The sequence below is a fragment of the Homalodisca vitripennis genome, chromosome 1 (assembly GCF_021130785.1).
Source record: "Homalodisca vitripennis isolate AUS2020 chromosome 1, UT_GWSS_2.1, whole genome shotgun sequence".
Classification (NCBI taxonomy): Eukaryota; Metazoa; Arthropoda; class Insecta; order Hemiptera; family Cicadellidae; genus Homalodisca; species Homalodisca vitripennis.
Window position 1 is genome coordinate 27,754,129 of NC_060207.1, and position 22,019 is coordinate 27,776,147.

General features: G+C 37.4%; 1 protein-coding gene across 1 annotated transcript in view; it reads left to right on the top strand.

Annotated features, from left to right (window-relative positions):
• Nucleotides 1–1,429: 1,429 nt before the first annotated feature.
• The window catches only part of LOC124358667 (aryl hydrocarbon receptor nuclear translocator-like protein 1), a 172,111-nt gene continuing 151,521 nt past the window's right edge, over nucleotides 1,430–22,019 (top strand). The window contains exon 1 of the mRNA XM_046810974.1: nucleotides 1,430–1,582. Coding sequence (XP_046666930.1) covers nucleotides 1,440–1,582 — 143 coding nt within the window. The 5' untranslated portion in view covers nucleotides 1,430–1,439. The remainder of the gene's footprint in view (nucleotides 1,583–22,019) is intronic.

The following is a 22,019-nucleotide window of genomic DNA, read 5'->3' on the forward strand; positions in this document are numbered from 1 at the left end:
TCCTCGATATAATACTGGAACCAAGTCACTTGAAGCCTAGATTACACTCGTGGTGTTATTAACAATGTATTTTATACTTGTGAATGTTGGTCGGAAAGCTTGATATCGCAAAGCTGAATCCTCGATATAATACTGGGACTAAGTCGCTTGAAGGTTTGAGTACTCCTTTCACTTAAATAGATCTTATACTTTTATCTTGACATTTTAAGTTTACTACAGCGCTTTGCGATCATACGGTTGCGTAAATCTCTCTTTCAAGATCTACGGTTTACGTACCAAACCACTAAAGATGTGAAATTAAATTGAAATATGATTGTTCTTACAATTTTAATCGAGTAAAGGTAATTATACCCTAGATATAGTCTTGTTATTTACCGTAGAGTTAGCCTTTTTTATTTTATTTGGATTACAGTTGGAATTTCAATACGTTTTGGCATCTTAAAATTATTTATCTGTGTAATTAAGTATTGATAATTAAACAATTGATTTTGTTATTAATGTAACTATTAATGTAACGCAGTGAAAGATGATGATAATTCTATCTAATTTGTCAAGGAGTTTACATTGAGCACTTACATGAATGTAATATACTCTCAGAATCGTGTATCTATGATCATAATACCAAATTACGGGGCGCTACTTCGTCTCCTTGAGTTATCGTGACATCAAGGGAGTTTTAACACTAGTAAAGCTCACTGTAAAGTGTCACTGGTAAAGAAATTTCGTTGTTTCTGCAGTTTAAAATTTGTAATTGCGATACGTTTCTGAACAGCACTTTGTGGAGCAAGCGTTCGCTTACAATGGGATAATTTTATTCCCCTTGTAGTGGAGCAGGGCCTGTCTCAGCTACCCTCTCCAAGCGTACGGGTGCAGGACACTGTGAACCTAACTACATTCTGATGTATCTGCAGTCTCTAATTATGGACAATGATATCAATCAGTTAATTAATGTTCCATTGCTTTTAATATGAATTCCGAAAACACAAACAACTCGAAATAAGATTTCTGTGATTGGTTTTTTCTTATTATGTTTAATTTTAAGGATTGGGTGCAATATCATATTTGAGAGGTCATTGTGACATCTGATTTGTTGTAAAACCCTGAATTCAACCTTGCACAAAGTTGGGAGACCGTGCGTGAGGATATGACAGAAGTGGGATTCTACTTGGCGCGCAATAGAGACGTTTTCGTCAACAGTTACGTCATAAGTAACATTAACAATACTCATGTTTTTACCTTATAATATTATTCCATTCTAGGTCTTGAAGCGATCACACAATTACTTTGCCTTACTGATACCTTTTGTCCTGGAGTAATCTAATAATGTCTTATAGCTGCTGTAGAAGGGTTCACTACACTAAGTTGCTGAGACAAGCCGGGTTAGGACATTAGCTCGGAGCAGGTTTTACGTTAGGACGGAGAGTAATCCAGTAACACCTATGTTTGTTACAGGGAGAGGCGCCATGGACACGGAAGACACGGGGTCCGGAAAAGAAGACGAGCCAGAACAGGAAGTCAACTCGGAGCAGGAGGAAGAGGAGGGTGCGGGACCTTCTACTTCTGCAGGATCAAATTCTCAGAGGTATGGGGAAAAAAATCAAAATTTTACTTAATAGATACAAGAGAAAGTTTATATCATTGTAAAATTAATTAGTAATTGAGAGTTAAGTTTGGTTCTTTGTGATTTTCAGCTTAAATTAAAGAAAAATAAAATACTATGTGGCGTTTCTCCTAATTATGTCTTATTATCACGGACACAAGATGTACGTATCGCGTTTTATGTTCGCAAGCAAGATCTGTTCCATGCCATGCGTAACAGTTGCACAGTCTTTGGCTGACATGCTTTCATCCATACTCGCTGCGATGTCCGCGTGAATCGTGGCGACTTACCCCCCCACACTCGGTACACTTGTGCTCGCTGCGATGTCCGCGAGAATCGTGGCAACTTACTCCCCCCACACTCGGTACACTTGTGCTCGCTGCGATGTCCGCGAGAATCGTGGCAACTTACTCCCCCACACTCGGTACACTTGTGCTCGCTGCGATGTCCGCGAGAATCGTGGCAACTTACTCCCCCACACTCGGTACACTTGTGCTCGCTGCGATGTCCGCGAGAATCGTGGCAACTTACTCCCCTACACTCGGTACACTTGTGCTCGCTGCGATGTCCGCGAGAATCGTGGCAACTTACTCCCCCCACACTCGGTACACTTGTGCTCGCTGCGATGTCCGCGAGAATCGTGGCAACTTACTCCCCCACACTCGGTACACTTGTGCTCGCTGCGATGCCCGCGAGAATCGTGGCGACTTACTCCCCCACACTCGGTACACTTGTGCTCGCTGCGATGTCCGCGAGAATCGTGGCAACTTACTCCCCCACACTCGGCACACTTGTGCTCGCTGCGATGTCCGCGAGAATCGTGGCAACTTACTCCCCCACACTCGGTACACTTGTGCTCGCTGCGATGTCCGCGTGAATCGTGGCAACTTACTCCCCCACACTCGGCACACTTGTGCTCGCTGCGATGTCCGCGAGAATCGTGGCGACTTACCCTCCCACACTCGGTACACTTGTGCTCGCTGCGATGTCCGCGAGAATCGTGGCGACTTACTCCCCCACACTCGGTACACTTGTGCTCGCTGCGATGTCCGCGTGAATCGTGGCAACTTACTCCCACACACTCGGTACACTTGTGCTCGCTGCGATGTCCGCGTGAATCGTGGCAACTTACTCCCCCACACTCGGCACACTTGTGCTCGCTGCGATGTCCGCGTGAATCGTGGCAACTTACTCCCCCACACTCGGCACACTTGTGCTCGCTGCGATGCCCGCGAGAATCGTGGCAACTTACTCCCCCACACTCGGCACACTTGTGCTCGCTGCGATGTCCGCCAGAATCGTGGCAACTTACTCCCCCCCACACTCGGCACACTTGTGCTCGCTGCGATGTCCGCGAGAATCGTGGCAACTTACTCCCCCACACTCGGAACACTCGCCTACAGCAGGCCAGGAGAAGAGTGTACGTCACAAATGTTGACCTGGCCTCATCTCCTCCTTGAGTTTATTTTTGAGATTTAAGTGCCCAAGAGTAATAACAGCAGACCACAATATATTCTCGCCGTTATTCAGGATACATCTTTGTCGTTTTTTTTTTTTATTTGATTTTTTGTTACTACTAGATATACACGGAGAGGTCCCACGCAGTGCATACTACAGAATTTCTAGTAACTCATCACAATGAAACAGACGGTACTGTATAACCCAACGAGCGAACAGAGGAAGGACAAACGAATATTGCCAAATGCTTGGTCTCGTTTGAAGCAGATTTACTTTAATCTTTTTTTTGGGACTAAAAAGTTTATGTTTACTTTGTTCTGTTGTGATTATTGGCTCCATCCACTACCTTTTACAATTTTTATTCATTCCAGATTTGCAAGATTTTTCTTGTGTAACGTATAACCACGCTTGATATAAGAAAAGGTTAAAAAAGTAACTGTTGTAACTTCTAAAATTTTACATTCGCTTCCTTTTGCAAATTTTGCGCTATGGGAATAAACGTGATAAAGCACCTAATGACGCATATTCTTGGAATTTTAGTCGAATTTCATTTTATTATGTGAATGCGTATAAGTGTATGTGAATTTTTCAAATCAAATGCGAGTCTAAAATGAAGATTTTTACGAAATAATATTCGATTGATTAGGGTAGTTCCTGTTGAGGTACTTGTTTTTTATCAGTGTGATCTAAAGAAAGTGTATTGGAAATGTACACCATTTGTAGCCATTAAAATATTCAGCCTACTCAAATCATTATAAGTTATAAACGTCACCTGTCGTCTGTGATTATAGATGTTGCACAAACTATCATAAACAAACAACTCTCGAACTGGTTCATACAAAATAAACCGATAAAAAATAGTATCGTAGGAGCCGATAGACCGTAACGAACAGACTTACGGGCAAACTGCCCTTTACCACAGAGTAATTACTCTGTGCCTTTACGTTATCATCCACAAATCAATACAGTTCTTCTTTGGAACAAGAGGAACCGATGTCCCGAGTTTCATGTCTCAGGACATTTCTGTCAAGAGTTATCGCATAGGCAAACAGACAGGCGGGCAAACTGTCCTTTACGTTATCATCCACAAATCAATACAGTACTTCCTCGGAACAAGAGAAACCTATGTCCCGAGTTTCATGTCTCAGGACATTTCTATCAAGAGTTATCGCACAGACGAACAGACAGACGAGCAAACTGTCCTTTACGTTATCATCCACAAATCAATACAGTTCTTCCTCGGAAAAAGAGGAACCTATGTCCCGAGTTTCCATGTCTCAGGACATTTCTATCAAGAGTTATCGCACAGACGAACAGACAGACGAGCAAACTGTCCTTTACGTTATCATCCACAAATCAATACAGTTCTTCCTCGGAACAAGAGGAACCTATGTCCCGAGTTTCATGTCTCAGGACATTTCTATCAAAAGTTATCGCACAGACGAACAGACAGACGAGCAAACTGTCCTTTACGTTATCATCCACAAATCAATACAGTTCTTCCTCGGAACAAGAGGAACCTATGTCCCGAGTTTCATGTCTCAGGACATTTCTATCAATAGTTATCGCACAGACAAACAGACAGACGAGCAAACTGTCCTTTACGTTATCATCCACAAATCAATACAGTTCTTCCTCGGAACAAGAGGAACCTATGTCCCGAGTTTCATGTCTCAGGACATTTCTATCAAGAGTTATCGCACAGACGAACAGACAGACGGGCAAACTGTCCTTTACGTTATCATCCACAAATCAATACAGTTCTTCCTCGGAACAAGAGAAACCTATGTCCCGAGTTTCATGTCTCAGGACATTTCTATCAATAGTTATCGCACAGACAGACAGACGGGCAAACTGTCCTTTACGTTATCATCCACAAATCAATACAGTTCTTCCTCGGAACAAGAGGAACCTATGTCCCGAGTTTCATGTCTCAGGACATTTCTATCAAGAGTTATCGCACAGACAAACAGACAGACGGGCAAACTGTCCTTTACGTTATCATCCACAAATCAATACAGTTCTTCCTCGGAACAAGAGGAACCTATGTCCCGAGTTTCATGTCTCAGGACATTTCTATCAAGAGTTATCGCACAGACGAACAGACAGACGAGCAAACTGTCCTTTACGTTATCATCCACAAATCAATACAGTTCTTCCTCGGAACAAGAGGAACCTATGTCCCGAGTTTCATGTCTCAGGACATTTCTATCAAGAGTTATCGCACAGACGAACAGACAGACGAGCAAACTGTCCTTTACGTTATCATCCACAAATCAATACAGTTCTTCCTCGGAACAAGAGGAACCTATGTCCCGAGTTTCATGTCTCAGGACATTTCTATCAAGAGTTATCGCACAGACGAACAGACAGACGAGCAAACTGTCCTTTACGTTATCATCCACAAATCAATACAGTTCTTCCTCGAAACAAGAGGAACCGATGTCCCGAGTTTCATGTCTCAGGACATTTCTATCAAGAGTTATCGCACAGACAGACAGAGCAAACTGTCCTTTACGTTATCATCCACAAATCAATACAGTTCTTCCTCGGAACAAGAGGAACCTATGTCCCGAGTTTCAGTCTCAGGACATTTCTATCAAGAGTTTATATAGATAGACGGACTTTATATAAGCATTATATTCTGGTATCAACGTTGAGCCCCAATAGGTGAATAGCCAGATATTGCGGAAAATGTTACGATTGTGAATGTAATTAACTACACAAGTGCAGGCTAGGGTGGCGAGTGTTGGGTGCGGTAATCGATCTCATGGGAACCGCCGGCTGTCAGCTGTCTCATCGTAAACGTCTCATGGTGCATTCTAAACCTTAATCATCGGCCTCACTCACCATGCGGCTAGTCCTACTTGAGCTTATGTGGAGAGAACGTACAGCATCTTGCATGTGAACCGCACTCCTCATCGCCTTCATAATGTCAGGAGTACAAATTACCAATTTATGGACATTGTATAAGGCAAACATTGTGGTTTTGATTGTATTCAGATTTTAGAAAGTGGCATATATATATTTAAATAATTAATAGTATACGGAAAATGTTTAAAACTGTACTTTTGGAGTGTTAGTTATATTGCACAATTTTGATTCAAGAAGAAAGAATTCCCTTAAGCACACTTTTATATGCATTTCAGGTACAGTGAGATTTGAGTATGACATACACACTTTGTATTTCAAAATGGTTTTAATGCGCACAATTATTTCTCAGTTAATAAAGCATTATTGCAAGGTAAAGATTTAAATCTGTTTTAGAATTCTTGAATCTTTACCAACCTTTGTTTTACAAATTATATTTTTAATTGATTGATTGATTGATTGCATTTATTTCCAAAATTTACATACAGAGTAATGAAAATAAATAAAAATGTTTTTCTAGGAAATTATCCCCACATGGGCATCAGCCTGTGTGTAGGGAAACGAGTTCATCAGTCTGCTAATAAATACTCAAATAATGAGTAAACTAATAATACTCAAAAATCATAAATTAAAATAAGGGAATGAATTAACATTGTTAACAAAATTTTCATAAGCAACTAGAAAAAGGTTCAATCTCTAAAGAAACTATACAAGACCAGAGTATTGAATACCTGAGTACATTTAGTTAATACAAAATCTAAAATTAGAAAGGAATATAATTTATGTAGGAAATAAAATTTGGAAACATAAAAAGGTAATGTAAAAAACTTACATAAAAAAGAACAATCAGAAAGACTTTAATTTAAAATTAACAAACATAAGTAGAGAAAGACTTGGATCACACCTGCACATCCTGCACACACGCGCGCACACTACACACACACACACACACACACACACACACACACACACACACACACACACACACACGCACGCACGCACGCACACACGCACACGCACACGCATGCACGCACCAGACGCCCTCATTGGTCTGCATTCGAAATATTATACAAACTAACCACACACTCGGACTAACATTGATTGTATTACAACAACATATTATAACAGAAATTTAATGCATAAAACAGTATACCTATGTGTAGATTGAGGAAAAATACTGACGAAACCCATCTCGCCCAGCATTTACTAACCATTTATTGGCTAATTTTTTTATTTAATAATAGTGCGAGGTCTTGGATTTATAAAGTTTGGTAATTTTGAGAAAATTATATGATCACTATAGTGTGATGGTGTTGAATTAAAGGTTTTAACGAGTCTAGGAACAATAATTATGCTATGAAGTGAAGAACGCTTAAAATGGCTGTGGTAAGTATACTAGTTTAAAAGATCTATTGTAATAACAATAAATACGATAAACATAACTGAGTGTGCTGAATGATGACGCATTGTATTTACTGTGTTTTGGATCATGTCTTTCGTTATTGAGAAAGTTTTTGTTGTTATACTCTTTTCTACATCGATCTCGTAAAGTTCCGAGATGACTGGCGGCGGAGTCCTTGAATGACGTACGTCAACATCCCATTAACAATTAATCTGGTTAGGAGTGGAAGTAATTTAAAATACATTTAGCCTCACTTCGTCAGCTTAAGGTGGTGCAATCGATTCTGGAATTGGAAAATATCTATTTATGATAAATTCATAGCCCTTCGAGATAAGTTTTAAAAGGTCAGTCATGAAGAGGTGTAAAGGTCCTTTCAGGACTAAGTGCAGAGACTTAGGCTCTTTCCATCAAAAACTAAAAACGTTCCCATACTACAAAGAAGTAAACGATCCATTTTTCATCACTCTAAGTTAAATGACACGCATTTAAATTAGACGATTTAGACCCAAATAAAAGTTGCTTAAGATAACAAATTAAACACAGCACATAAAATCGTGGAATATATTTTATACTCTTACTTATGTAAGAATACATTTCATTGTCTTATACTTCAAATACTACTTGTCTGGTCTTATACTTCAAAGCGTGGAATATATTTTATTTATACAAAATTTAATTCCTTGAAGAAAAAATAAAAAACCATTAGGTGATAGATGAGTTATAGCCGGAAAAGGTTTAGTAGTAGAGTTAGTCTCCAATACTGACTGGGGTGACTCTCGAAGAGAGAAGGAAGCTCTCGAATCTTCAACTGAGTACGCTGTAAAACATTAACAATCTGCTGTACTATATATTTGTCTTAAGAGACAAAACAACGTCGAAACAACTTCACTATGCGGAATATCTACTCCTTTGCTCAACGCAAGGTGGTACACCTACTATGTCCTTAACAGCCAACTCAGTAGTAACGGGGCATAGTTTATGAAGGTTAGGAAACCCTCTCTAGTGAGCAAGAGCACGACCAAGCTTGGAAATTGAGAGACATTTGATGACCTCCTCGCGGTAGCATTCGATAACTGCATTAACGGCCATAAAGAACATAAGATACAAAATCGTTAAATTTCTACTTTATAATCCATTCATCTGCATATGAGGATAGTGTTAGAAATGTTCTGCGAAACCTTATGGCAAGATACGCAGTTTCTGGTATCTTCTAAATGATTGTATATCGGGCTTATGAAATATCAACCCCAATAAATGCACAGAATATTTTGCATAATATTAGAAATGTTCTGCGAAGCCTCATAGACAAGACGCCGAAATAAATGTACCGAACTCTAAGGGTAATTTAGGGGCTTCTTTGTTAGTGGAGACGAGGAAGTAAAATAAAAACGGACAACTACCGCCAGAATAATATACTCGTATAGCGACGAGTATAGTGGCAATAGCACTGTTCCGGCTTCGGTAGCTCGGAGTGGTCTAACTCTAATTCCTCTTAAATCCCCTCACTGGAGGGTCTGTAAACACCAACACACCCACGATATACGACAGGACCGGTTCGACCGAGACTAGTCTGCAAACACGGTTATCTCTGTCGGACCTTTGTGTACAATCTTTACCAGCTACCGGTCTTCACCATCTCGGACCTTCTGTGAAACGATGCTACCCAGAGAGCATCCAGTTCATGTTAAGATTCGGAGAGACGTTCTTGATGGAAACTATATCATATCCATTCCGAAGTAGCAGAGAGGATCGAGTGTAAGAACTAGATACAGAGACACTAGGGAGCATTCGCAGTTCTTGTTAAGATTCGGAGAGACGTCCTTGATGGAAACTATATCATATCCATTCCGAAGTAGCAGAGAGGATCGAGTGTAAGAACTAGATACAGAGACACTAGGGAGCATTCGCAGTTCATGTTAAGATTCGGAGAGACGTCCTTGTTGGAAACTATATCATATCCATTCCGAAGTAGCAGAGAGGATCGAGTGTAAGAACTAGATACAGAGACACTAGGGAGCATTCGCAGTTCATGTTAAGATTCGGAGAGACGTCCTTGCTGGAAACTATATCATATCCATTCCGAAGTAGCAGAGAGGATCGAGTGTAAGAACTAGATACAGAGACACTAGGGAGCATTCGCAGTTCTTGTTAAGATTCGGAGAGACGTCCTTGATGGAAACTATATCATATCCATTCCGAAGTAGCAGAGAGGATCGAGTGTAAGAACTAGATACAGAGACACTAGGGAGCATTCGCAGTTCTTGTTAAGATTCGGAGAGACGTTCCTTGATGGAAACTATATCATATCCATTCCGAAGTAGCAGAGAGGATCGAGTGTAAGAACTAGATACAGAGACACTAGGGAGCATTCGCAGTTCATGTTAAGATTCGGAGAGACGTTCTTGATGGAAACTATATCATATCCATTCCGAAGTAGCAGAGAGGATCGAGTGTAAGAACTAGATACAGAGACACTAGGGAGCATTCGCAGTTCATGTTAAGATTCGGAGAGACGTTCTTGATGGAAACTATATCATATCCATTCCGAAGTAGCAGAGAGGATCGAGTGTAAGAACTAGATACAGAGACACTAGGGAGCATTCGCAGTTCATGTTAAGATTCGGAGAGACGTTCTTGATGGAAACTATATCATATCCATTCCGAAGTAGCAGAGAGGATCGAGTGTAAGAACTAGATACAGAGACACTAGGGAGCATTCGCAGTTCATGTTAAGATTCGGAGAGACGTTCTTGATGGAAACTATATCATATCCATTCCGAAGTAGCAGAGAGGATCGAGTGTAAGAACTAGATACAGAGACACTAGGGAGCATTCGCAGTTCTTGTTAAGATTCGGAGAGACGTCCTTGTTGGAAACTATATCATATCCATTCCGAAGTAGCAGAGAGGATCGAGTGTAAGAACTAGATACAGAGTAGTTCATGTTAAGATTCGGAGAGACGTTCTTGATGGAAACTATATCATTCCCGAAGTAGCAGAGAGGATCGAGTGTAAGAACTAGATACAGAGACACTAGGGAGCATTCGCAGTTCTTGTTAAGATTCCGTTAGACGTCTCTGTTATAAACCATATGGTATTCATTCTGAAGCATCAGAAAAAATCGAATATAACATCTATGTAGATATATTTGCGACGATATAAAACATTTCCCAAGTGGATATCATGTCTGAAAGTCGCACATAATCAGTAAGAAAATTATTGAAGATGTTAAATTATTATGGAGAGGTGGAATTTTCTTTCAAGGACAAATAACTTCTTTTAAATTATTAAATGCATTTTTATTGTTTCGGCCTCAATAACTTATACTTGATATCGCGAGGTATTAACCGTATAAAGAAATCTAATGCTGCGGAGCTGCTCTGCTAGTCTTTTTGTTTGAAATTCTTGTCGGCGTAGTAAAAAATATACATTACATTAATTGTGGCAATATTACAGCGAGTTGGTTTACATTGCTTGCAGTATCTAAACAGATCAGTAGAATGACAAGGGAGAATTGATCAAACCATTATAAGTTTAATCAAAGGCTTTGGCACGGATTCTACTCGATCTAAATCTAAAATCCAGCAACATATTAATTAACGAGTAAAACGTTTTCGTTTCATTACGTATTCTGATTTTCATCACAAACCTAGTTGCAATTCAACTTATAAATCGGCGTTGAATTACAAGTGTTTTATAAATAGAGGTCGTAAAATTTATTGTCGTGTTGCAAATTTTATGAAATATTAACGAAGAACATATTTTTAGTAAATAAAAGTTAATTGTGAGTCGTAAAACATGTTAAAACTAAACCAATTTAAATGTTATTAAAAAGATTTCAGAGGAAGTTTTCTTAGATCATATAGATGTAAGTGGCCTTAAATCCTCAGAATCCTATTCTGAAGTGCCTCTCAAGATGTTTTGGGATCCTTGTCTGATTTAATGTGCGCGCGCAGCGATCCGAAGCATCAGAAAACTGGAAAAGCGGATGTGGCGACCAGAGGCTAAAGGTGTGAGCTAACACAATAATGCGTGTGTGTCTCGTCCATACACAAGACCATAACTACGCAGGAGGCTTGGTTGTGAAAAGATGATATTAAATGTATTTGAATATATGTAGAAAATATATAATGTGAACAAAGTTTAAACGACGAGTTGGAAACATAGAAAATATCAACTGAATGCAAAGAGGAGTAATGAAATGCGGAAATCAATCATGAATACCGTTTAACTGCCTTGAATAGGTAGCCAACAACATTATGAAATTACAAATGCGATAGAATTACAATCCTCTTGACGAAACAATTCGAAAGGTTTAATTCACTCGCCCAGGGTGGCCAGTCTATTTTAATCCCAAATACAAATATCAATTAGTCACTAATTGCTTGGCGATCAGTGAGATACAGACGCTAATGTTGCGCTGGCCATGAATCAGAATGGCGTTGTAAACAGGTGAGGAAAGCGTTGTGCACTCGCCGAAGCTTTAAAAACAGTTGAGATCTTTCGTAGAATTGTTTAAATAATTAATGTATTGATATAAATAGTTGGATGAGCTTGAATATTTCAAATTTATCGGACGTATTCTTTCAAATATTTCAAATTTTTTAATATTTCAAAAAGAAGATAACGTCGGTTTTTGCGTTGCGTTATTTCGGTCTATTCAGCTTTTATATCTTGTTTAGAAGAATTAAATTTATCCCGGTAGAATAGCCTTTTAAAATTCATAGTGATAAAAAATGAATGGGTTTAGAAGGCCAGTAGTCTTGCACTCATATATACTGTAATTGCAGTCTGAAGGGTCCAGGGCAGTGATTACAAGAGGGAAAATACAGTGTGCCCGAATGGTTTCAACAACTGAGATACCAAAGACCAAAAGAATTTAAATTCTCGGCAACAACTCCAAACTGTATTATATTTATCCAAGACTGACCACAAGACACCTGAACTGAAGCTAATGTCCGACAATCTTTGGAACATTATACGAGTACATCAGTGTGATACTTCATTTTCATTGGAGTTGAAAGGGTTGCATTATAAGCTTAAACATTGATGATCCAGAGGTTTGGGAAACCTCTTAATTCATATCAACGCAAAGGCTGAAAGAAGGTATAGGATAGGTGGATGTAAGTGCTGAATTCTGAAAATAGAATCCAGGAGATTTCATTAATGGATGTTGTATTCTGGTAATAGAATTAGCATTGAGTATAGCAAAAGATGAGGGAGGGTTACAGTTCAAGAAGAGGATAGACCCAGTCCTCAAACCGTTTTGTTATATTTTTTATATTTATTCTGTAACATATTTTAACGAGGGCAAACATCCGAAATGCTATATCATATGTCGGTATTAACAAACTTTAAACTCTGAAAGTAAACGTTATGTTTAGTACTTATTGCAATTTTACAATGTTTACGTAGCGATTATTCGCCATTAGCCTGTGAGAAGGAGGGAGTACTCATTTAATCAGAAATAATAAACAACACTTGGTGAAGACGGTTACAAAATAGATTTCTTCTGGGTGGATATAATTTAATATAAATAGTATACAATTTCTGAAATAACAACCGGAATGACACTAATAATCAAGATATCAGTTACTAGTTTTAAAATTTAGTTAAATAAGTTTTTGATTCATTAAACATTGATTGAAACCACATCAAACAAAATTTGGAACGGAAACGGAGAGCGGCCTACACAAACCCTCACTCCTATTTTATTTATACATTCCTGAATTGAAGTAACTGCTAGGAATATTAATAAAAATATAATAGAAATTGAAAAATAATATTATTGGTAGTGATCATAAATGTTTTGACAGCAAATAATAAATCATTGTATACATTATACGACGTAGATATAGGGATATACGGATGATTCTTACAGTTTTTAATTGTGCGTTGAGAACTTTCGTCATGTCTCGCATGGATTCTTCTCTGAATTAATTGAACTTAAACGTGTTTTCCGTGGTAGTGGAAAATTACCCGTAACGATTATGCGGATGATTATATAGCATATACTGTGTAAAGTGCTCATTACAAAATGCAAAACTCGTCCGATTGCTTGTCTTGAGAAACCACTGATATAAAAAATACAATAATAACACCTCGACTGTGAACAATAAATACTTTGTAATGGGACGCTCTTAGTCCACAAATCGGGCTCAGTAGGCTAGACATGGGCAACATAAGATAAGGGAGGTATAGTTACAATGTGACGTCAATCGTTCAAAGTCCGTAGGGAGAAGGAAAACAAGTCAGGATCCAAAATACCTAATCCAAAACGTCTAAAAATATGACATCACTGTTTAAAAAATAGATTACAACCTTAGAGCCTTTACTGTAATTACTTGACAAATGTTACAACAGTTAAATATTTCAAGAAACATAAAATGTTTAGCAAAAACTTCCTTGTTCATTTTGGTATTGCGGAATAAAAATTACTGAGTAAATATATACTACTGTTTGAATAAACATTACTTTATAAATAAGCACGTAAGGTAGAACATTTAAAATATCAGTGTTTAATCTAGATTTTGACGAAACTTCAACATATTAGGCAACACGCGATTTCGTGACTTCCTGAGTACGAAACCGTCCCTACAGTAGGGACCACCAGAGAGTGCATTTGAGGGAGGAGCCTATTTGGTGCGTGACCTTGGAGTAGCCAATGAGGATTGACTACGTTAGGTTGAGGTTTGTACAGTATAACACTGTGACGGCCGTAACGCGCCGTACCACGTTGTGCCAACTGCACTCTTTCGTGGCCCCTACTGTTATATCTCGGCGATGTTCGGAAGTGAACAAAATCGGCCCGTGAGTGTTAGGGGTGGGGAGGGGGAGGAGCGGTTCGTTGAGTGGGGCTTAATCTCTAAAATGTTTAATCATATACCGCCTTCTGGCAATGTGGCAATGTTGCTTGAAAAATTATATCATTTTAATTGAAGTATTTAATAACACTTACGCTTCGTGGTTTGAAAGATTGTGGGGAATTTCCAAAATCAATCACGAGAGGTTCGTTTGGAACACTTTAATGTTCATGTTTTAGTATATTTATAGCGCGAACTGCTCCAGACTGGCAAGGCTATATGCTTAAGTAAGGTATACACAACGTGTTTATAGTTCAAGGTATGTGCGCTAACGTGTACATGCAAGTAACGATAAAACAATATAAATTTACTGTCAACTACAAATAAAATCCTACCTCTATAGGACTCACCAGGCGGCTTTTTCCATCATATTGCTGCTGTCAGTTTCCATGTAATTTTATTTTAAAATAAGCCATCAGTCTCTAAAAGACAAGGAAATCTATGAAACATGTATTAATAGATTACTTTATGTTCCATAGTACAGTAAGTTTAGAACCTCATCGATGAAACAGTTCGTGAAGGATTAAAGTAAAGTTAGGAACAGATACAATCTACCCTTGTGTTGGTGACACAAGGCGGTTCCAGACGAGAACACCTCGAGACAAACCAATCAGTTATCTGAAAGGCAACAAGTGTAACCCGCAATAAAGGAGCTGGCTGTACCAGATACTGGATGTCAGTGATATGACAGAGTACAGGTGAGGTTGTAATTAGCAAAGTTAACACGACAGCGCCATAGTCTTAATTAATTCTGTTTACGTGAAAAGATCCTCCTGATAACTAATGAAAAAACTGATTTCTTTGTTAAGATTCGAAAGTAAAATGGACGTCGACAGACGATGAACCAGATAGGAACGTGTAACACCAATAATGTTCTTCTTTGGGTTATCAAAGTACATTTATACGTTTTTAATACTATAAGAAGTGGTCATTAATGGCTCTGCTACATTTTCATGTTCAAAGCAATTACTCCCGGATGTTATTAATCCTCTTGTTGAACAAATTATGCGTTTAGTAATGGGTCTTTGAACAATACTTAATAGCCCAATCATTTTAATAGCGAATGTTAGCTTACACCTAGTGGAATGTTTTTGCTAGAAAATGGAAAATTATTTACTTATATAATTTATTGTGGCGTAATGATCCAGGCGAAAGGTTTCTCTTGATCAGTCATGTGAATGGTGCATCACAAACGGAATTCTGAAATACGCTTTGGAGAGGTCAAGGCGCTTCAGGTTCCTTCATATGACACCCTCAAGTACAAACTTATGAATATTTACACTTTGCTAGATACAATATGCATAGATAAATTAAGTCGATTTCATCATTTCGTAAAGAGAGTCAGAGATATATACTTTGTACTGGAAGATTATTGCCATGTTGCTGTACGGCCCTGTATATTGCAACATGATGGGAGTTATTTTCAAGGTATACGATTTTAAGTTGGTAACGTAATGGCTACCTTCTTTTAATTGGTTATTTGAATTAAACTGTAGAGATCCATAATAAAGATTTATTTCAAGAATTGTGCAAAATGTGAGTACAATTGATACTTACTCAAAGTAGTGTAGGATGTCAAATTTATATTTCCTTTACAGACAAGAAGAGGGCATTACATAATTTCGGACATTTGCCATCGTTATGTGTTACGAAAGGTTGACAAAGATTCGAGGATTGGAATATATCCTCTTCGTCAGCACAGGTGTGCACAGACTACCTGTGCTGGTTTGATGTGTGATTGTGAATATCGTACTGGTGACTTGTGCTCGGGACTTGCATTCTCTGCAGTAACAACGCCTGGACTGGACTCCAAGCAGCTTTTGTAAATTTTTGAACCGTTTTCTTTCCCTTCTTTTCCCCTTCTTTCTGTTTTTTAGTTTTGTATGTACCTCTCCTACCTAAGAAGAGGATAGATTCCAATTCTCGAAACGTTGTGTTATACCTTTTGTAACGTACAACGAAAGCAAATGTCCGAAATCCAGTTTTCCTTTCAAACCTTCCATCGTCAATAACAAGCTTTAAACAACTAAGAAGAGGGGTTGAATATTAAGGATTGGATCGATGATGCCGACATGATTATGAGTCAGGTTGTTCGGGCAGATATGAGAGACGCAACCCTGAGACCTAGACAAGAAAAGGGGTTGAATATGAGGTATTGGATTGATGGAATTCCGATATGATTATGAGTCTGGTTATTCGTTCAGATATGAGAGACACAACCCTGACCTATACAATAAGAGGGGTTCAATATAAGGTATTGGATCGATGGATTGCCGGCACAGTCTTATTCGGGCATATATAAGTGTGGTTATTCGGGCATATATAAGAGACACAACCCTGACCTAGACAATAAGAGGGGGTAGAATATGAGATATTGGATCGTTGTAATACTGACATGATTTTGAGTCTGGTTATTCGGGCAGATATGAGAGACACAACCCTGACCTAGACAATAAGAGGGGGTAGAATATGAGATATTGGATCGTTGTAATACTGACATGATTTTGAGTCTGGTTATTCGGGCAGATATGAAAGACACAACCCTGACCTAGACAATAAGAGGGGTTGAATATGAGGTATTGGATCGATGGATTGCCGGCACGGTGATGAGTCAGGTTATTCGGGCAGAGATGAGAGACACAACCCTGACCTAGACAATGAAGAGTGGAGAACGGTAGGATGTGACTGACCTAGCGCTAGGAGGGACGGGACGCGGCGTGGCGCGGCGACGCGACTCAGTTGTCGGCATGTGCCCGTAGAGTGCAGTGCGATATCGAGTGCAGTGAGTTGTATGTTATGAGCCTCAACATGCAGCGGTGGCCGCCCCATGCACACGAGATCCGTGGATACTACCCCCTTGCCCCCCCGCCCGCCCAATGGCTGCCCTATCACCCTCTTGATAACAGGGGCATCTCTGTCAACAATTGCTATGCGCAACCGAGGTGCGTCACTCTTCGTGTATAAAAACAATTCGTCTGCTATCAGTTTTATTTTTAGTTTTTAATGAAATTAAAAATTCAGATGTCTCGTTATGAAATATTTATGTATTAGATTGTATCGCTAAAACATCATATGTTTATTATTTTATAATTAACTATATAGTGCTTTCATCTACCAAATCGTTCGTCTGTTTATAGCCATAATTTGTTTTCATTTTCTTAATTAAAAACATATAGTTAATATTTGTTAAGTGCATGTTAGTTCTCTATCAAACTGTCCATATATCCCCATCAGGCTTCAATCAATGGAAACCACTTTTGGTACTACAATTGTAAAATAATATGAGCCTATATAATTTAATTTCATGTTAAACTTAAATTTTAAAGATCATTTCCTACAGTTATCAAATTCAATTTTCCTTTATAAATAAGTTGCTGCCATTTTTATTGATTTATGAAGTAGGATATGTTGTTTTGTGTTTTTTTTTTTAAGAATTTATTTAATGGCATTAAGATTAAGCTAATGCTAACACCTAGTGTTTGTATAATTTTAAGAAATGTTGTTGAAAGCCAATAAAAATTTAACTCGAACTTCATAAGCAAATACAGTACTGAAGTAAAATATGTGAAGTAAATATATTTTTGTTCTAACTCTTTTTGATTCGCATTCGTGTTTTATCTGCAAAGTACAAATTATGTAATGCATTTTAAAATAACTTGGCGAATACATCTAAACAATTGAAATTGTAAACCTAGCCCAGAACTGAAGGACAATACAGTGGTATTGATTAAGTACGTATATATTTATGTTCAAACTCTTTTTGACTCGCTTTCGTGGATCCTTGTACATTACAAATTTTGTAACTAATGTTAAAATAACTAGGCGAAGACCTCGAGGTGCTTGAATTTGTAAACATAGCCCAGAACCGAATCACAATAAAATGATATTAAGTATATATTTATAAATTATAGTAAAATACAATAAATTCTTAAAATTTTAGATTGGTCTTATAGTTAATCTAGATGTAAACAGATTTAAAAAATAAAATAAAAACAAAACGAACAGAATATTGTGAAAGGTTAAGTCACGTGCATGATTCCAGTAACTAATAACACATGTGATAAAGTTAAATTATTGTATTTATTTATTTTATGAAAAGGTTCAACATTTCAATATAAACTGGAATGTCGTTTCCATAACCAACAAAAGACGCGCCAGTTTACTGGAATTGCTGATACACATAGGTTTCTGTTATCTATGTCTTTTTGCTAGAAATCTTTTTGTTGACTTATAACTGACTTCGTTACTATTTAATAATATATAACGTGTATACCACAGTATACTTACATGATTTAAAGAGCGGAAACTTTCTCCCGCCTAACCATTAATATATGTTTAGTTTGTCGCTATTCAGTTGCGTAGTTTGGTAAGCGCTAATGAATCCGGTAGTTATGTAGCGTATATCTACATGTATACTTATGATTGAAAAAGCGGGAAACTTTATTCCGTGTAACCATTAATATATGTTTAGTTTGTCGCTATTCAGCTGCGTAATTGGCAAACGCTAATGAATCCGGTAGTTATGTAGCTTGTATAAACATGTATACTTATATGAGTGAAAAAGCGGGAAACTTTATTCCGTGTAACCATTAATATATGTTTAGTTTGTCGCTATTCAGCTGCGTAGTTTGGCAAAGCGCTAATGAATCCGGTAGTTATGTAGCTTGTATAAACATGTATACTTATATATAAGTGAAAAAGCGGGAAACTGTATTCCGTTTAACCATTAATATATGTTTAGTTTGTCGCTATTCAGTTGCGTAGTTTGGCAAGCGCTAATGAATCCGGTAGTTATGTAGCTTGTATAAACATGTATAGTAATATAAGTGAAACAGCGGGAAACTGTATTCCGTTTAACCATTAATATATGTTTAGTTTGTCGCTATTCAGTTGCGTAGTTTGGCAAGCGCTAATGAATCCGGTAGTTATGTAGCTTGTATAAACATGTATACTTATATGAGTGAAAAAGCGGGAAACTTTATTCCGTGTAACCATTAATGTATGTTTAGTTTGTCGCTATTCAGCTGCGTAGTTTGGTAAGCGCTAATGAATCCGGTAGTTATGTAACGTGTATATACATGTAAACTTATGAGTGAAAAAGCGGGAAACTTTATTCCGTGTAACCATTAATATATGTTTAGTTTGTCGCTATTCAGCTGCGTAGTTTGGTAAGCGCTAATGAATCCGGTAGTTATGTAGCTTGTATAAACATGTATAGTAATACAAGTGAAACAGCGGGAAACTTTATTCTGTTTAACTATTAATATATGTTTAGTTTGTTGTTATTCAGCTGCGTAGTTTGGCAAACGTTAATGAATCCGGTAGTTATGTAGCGTGTATAAACATGTATACTTATATGAGTGAAAACGCGAGAAACTTTAATGCGCCTACCCATTAATATATGTTTAGTTTGTCGCTATTCAGCTGCGTAGTTAGGTGAGCGCTAATGAATCCGGTAGTTATGTAGCGTATATCTACACGTATACTTATGAGTGAAAAAGCGGGAAACTTTATTCCGTCTAACCATTAATATATGTTTAGTTTGTCGCTATTCAGCTGCGTAGTTTGGCAAGCGCTAATGAATCCGGTAGTTATGTAGCGTGTATATACATGTATACTTATGAGTGTAAAAGCGGGAAACTTTATTCCGTCTAACCATTAATATATGTTTAGTTTGTCGCTATTCAGCTGCGTAGTTTGGCAAGCGCTAATGAATCCGGTAGTTATGTAGCGTGTATATACATGTATACTTATGAGTGTAAAAGCGGGAAACTTTATTCCGTGTAACCATTAATATATGTTTAGTTTGTCGCTATTCAGTTGCGTAGTTTGGTAAGCGCTAATGAATCCGGTAGTTATATAGGTTGTATAAACGTGTATACGTATATGAGTGAAACTGCGGGAAACTTTATTCCGTGTAACTATTAATATATGTTTAGTTTGTCGTTATTCAGCTGCGTAGTTTGGCAAACGCTAATGAATCCGGTAGTTATGTAGCGTGTATAAACATGTATACTTATATGAGTGAAAACGCGGGAAACTTTAATGCGCCTACACATTAATATATTCCGTGTAACCATTAATATATGTTTAGTTTGTCGCTATTCAGCTGCGTAGTTTGGCAAGCGCTAATGAATCCTGTAGTTATGTAGCGTGTATATACAAGTATACTTATGAGTGAAAAAGCGGGAAACTTTATTCCGTGTAACCATTAATATATGTTTAGTTTGTCGCTATTCAGTTGCGTAGTTTGGCAAGGTACATAATTACATACTATTACATGAATCCGGTAGTTATGTAGTGTATGAGTGAAAAAGCTGGAAACTTTATTCCGCCTAACCATTAATATATGTTTAGTTTGTCGCTATTCAGCTGCGTAGTTTGGCAAGCGCTAGTGAATCCGGTGGATGTTTAATATGTTAATTTACTTTCATAAGAGACATTGCGTTAAGTTTTGTAATGTAGAAGTAAATTTTTGTAAAATAATTTGTATTTGCCATTTAGTTTTCCGTATATATTTTAAGTATGAATCAATATAATGTTTGTAAGTACGTGTAAAAAATTAATTTAAATTGTATTTTAAAATAGCAAAAACAATACAATTAAAATTAATAAAAAAGTTGTTAATTATGTTTTTAAAACCGACCTAATAGAGTAATGTAATTTCTCCTACATTCAAAGGGATAAGTAAGGTGTGAATAGGGTGTAATAAGATATGTGTAAAGTTGTTTCCTTGTTTGAGTATGTAATAGAGTATGAGTGAAGTTGTGTGTCCTTGTTTGAGTATGTAATAGAGTATGAGTGAAGTTGTGTGCTCTTGCTAGAGTTTGGAACGAAACCAATTGCGAAGTGTGATAATTTGACGTGACCAGAAAGACGTATATTCTTTATATCTCATTTTTAGCCTTTACCTCAGAAAAGTGGGTTCGTGAATACAGATATTTTCTCAATCATCTAAGGCTGACTTGGCTGATTCACAAATTTAAGAGTGGAGTTAACGACGCTACGGGTTCCTACTTTATAGAATCACTTTGCTTTATTGAGTAAATATAGAATTAAAAAATGGTTATACCAAGTTTTTATTGAATAAAATGTATAAGCAACTAGTATGTTACCAGTATGTTAATACATGTCAACTTGTATAAATAATGCTGGTCAGAACAGTAGGACATCCTTTCGTTTTACACAAAAATTGTACTTTAAGGTTCACTGGATTTAATATAATAATTAAAGTATATATTTAATAGAACTTATAAGACGGTTTGAAAACTTGTGGATATATCAAAATAAGTATTTTTGTAGTTCTGTGTTCACGCATTAATTATTTTTTTAAAGTCTTTGTTTGTGTGATCGTAATTGTTAATACTTCAGTTCATGCTTAAAACTTTGGTGTTCAAGAAACAAAAGTGTGTGTATGGAGTCCACCCTTAAGTATATTTAGTAGTCTAACAATTGTTTTCCAAACGGGATCAGAAACAAACTCAGCCGAGCATAAATTGGTTATAAGAAATCCACACTCTGAATGTGGAGAGACGTTTAAAAGAATTCGTAGAATAAAAATGAATTAACGGTCTAATAAATTGTTCATAAAGTTAATAATCGTAATATAACTCGGTAAATATTGATTTACCGACTAAAAAAAATTAACCAGAAAAAATTGAGAATGTCTTAAGAAAAATCAATCATTTTACCATAAGCTTTTCAGGACTCATCATCTGATATTAATTATAATCCTTGTACGCTTATCTCGTATCCAAGGATGTCAAGTACGCCATGCCCAGGATTTAACATTAGTCAGACACGCGAGTTTAGACCGTGTCAGCGAT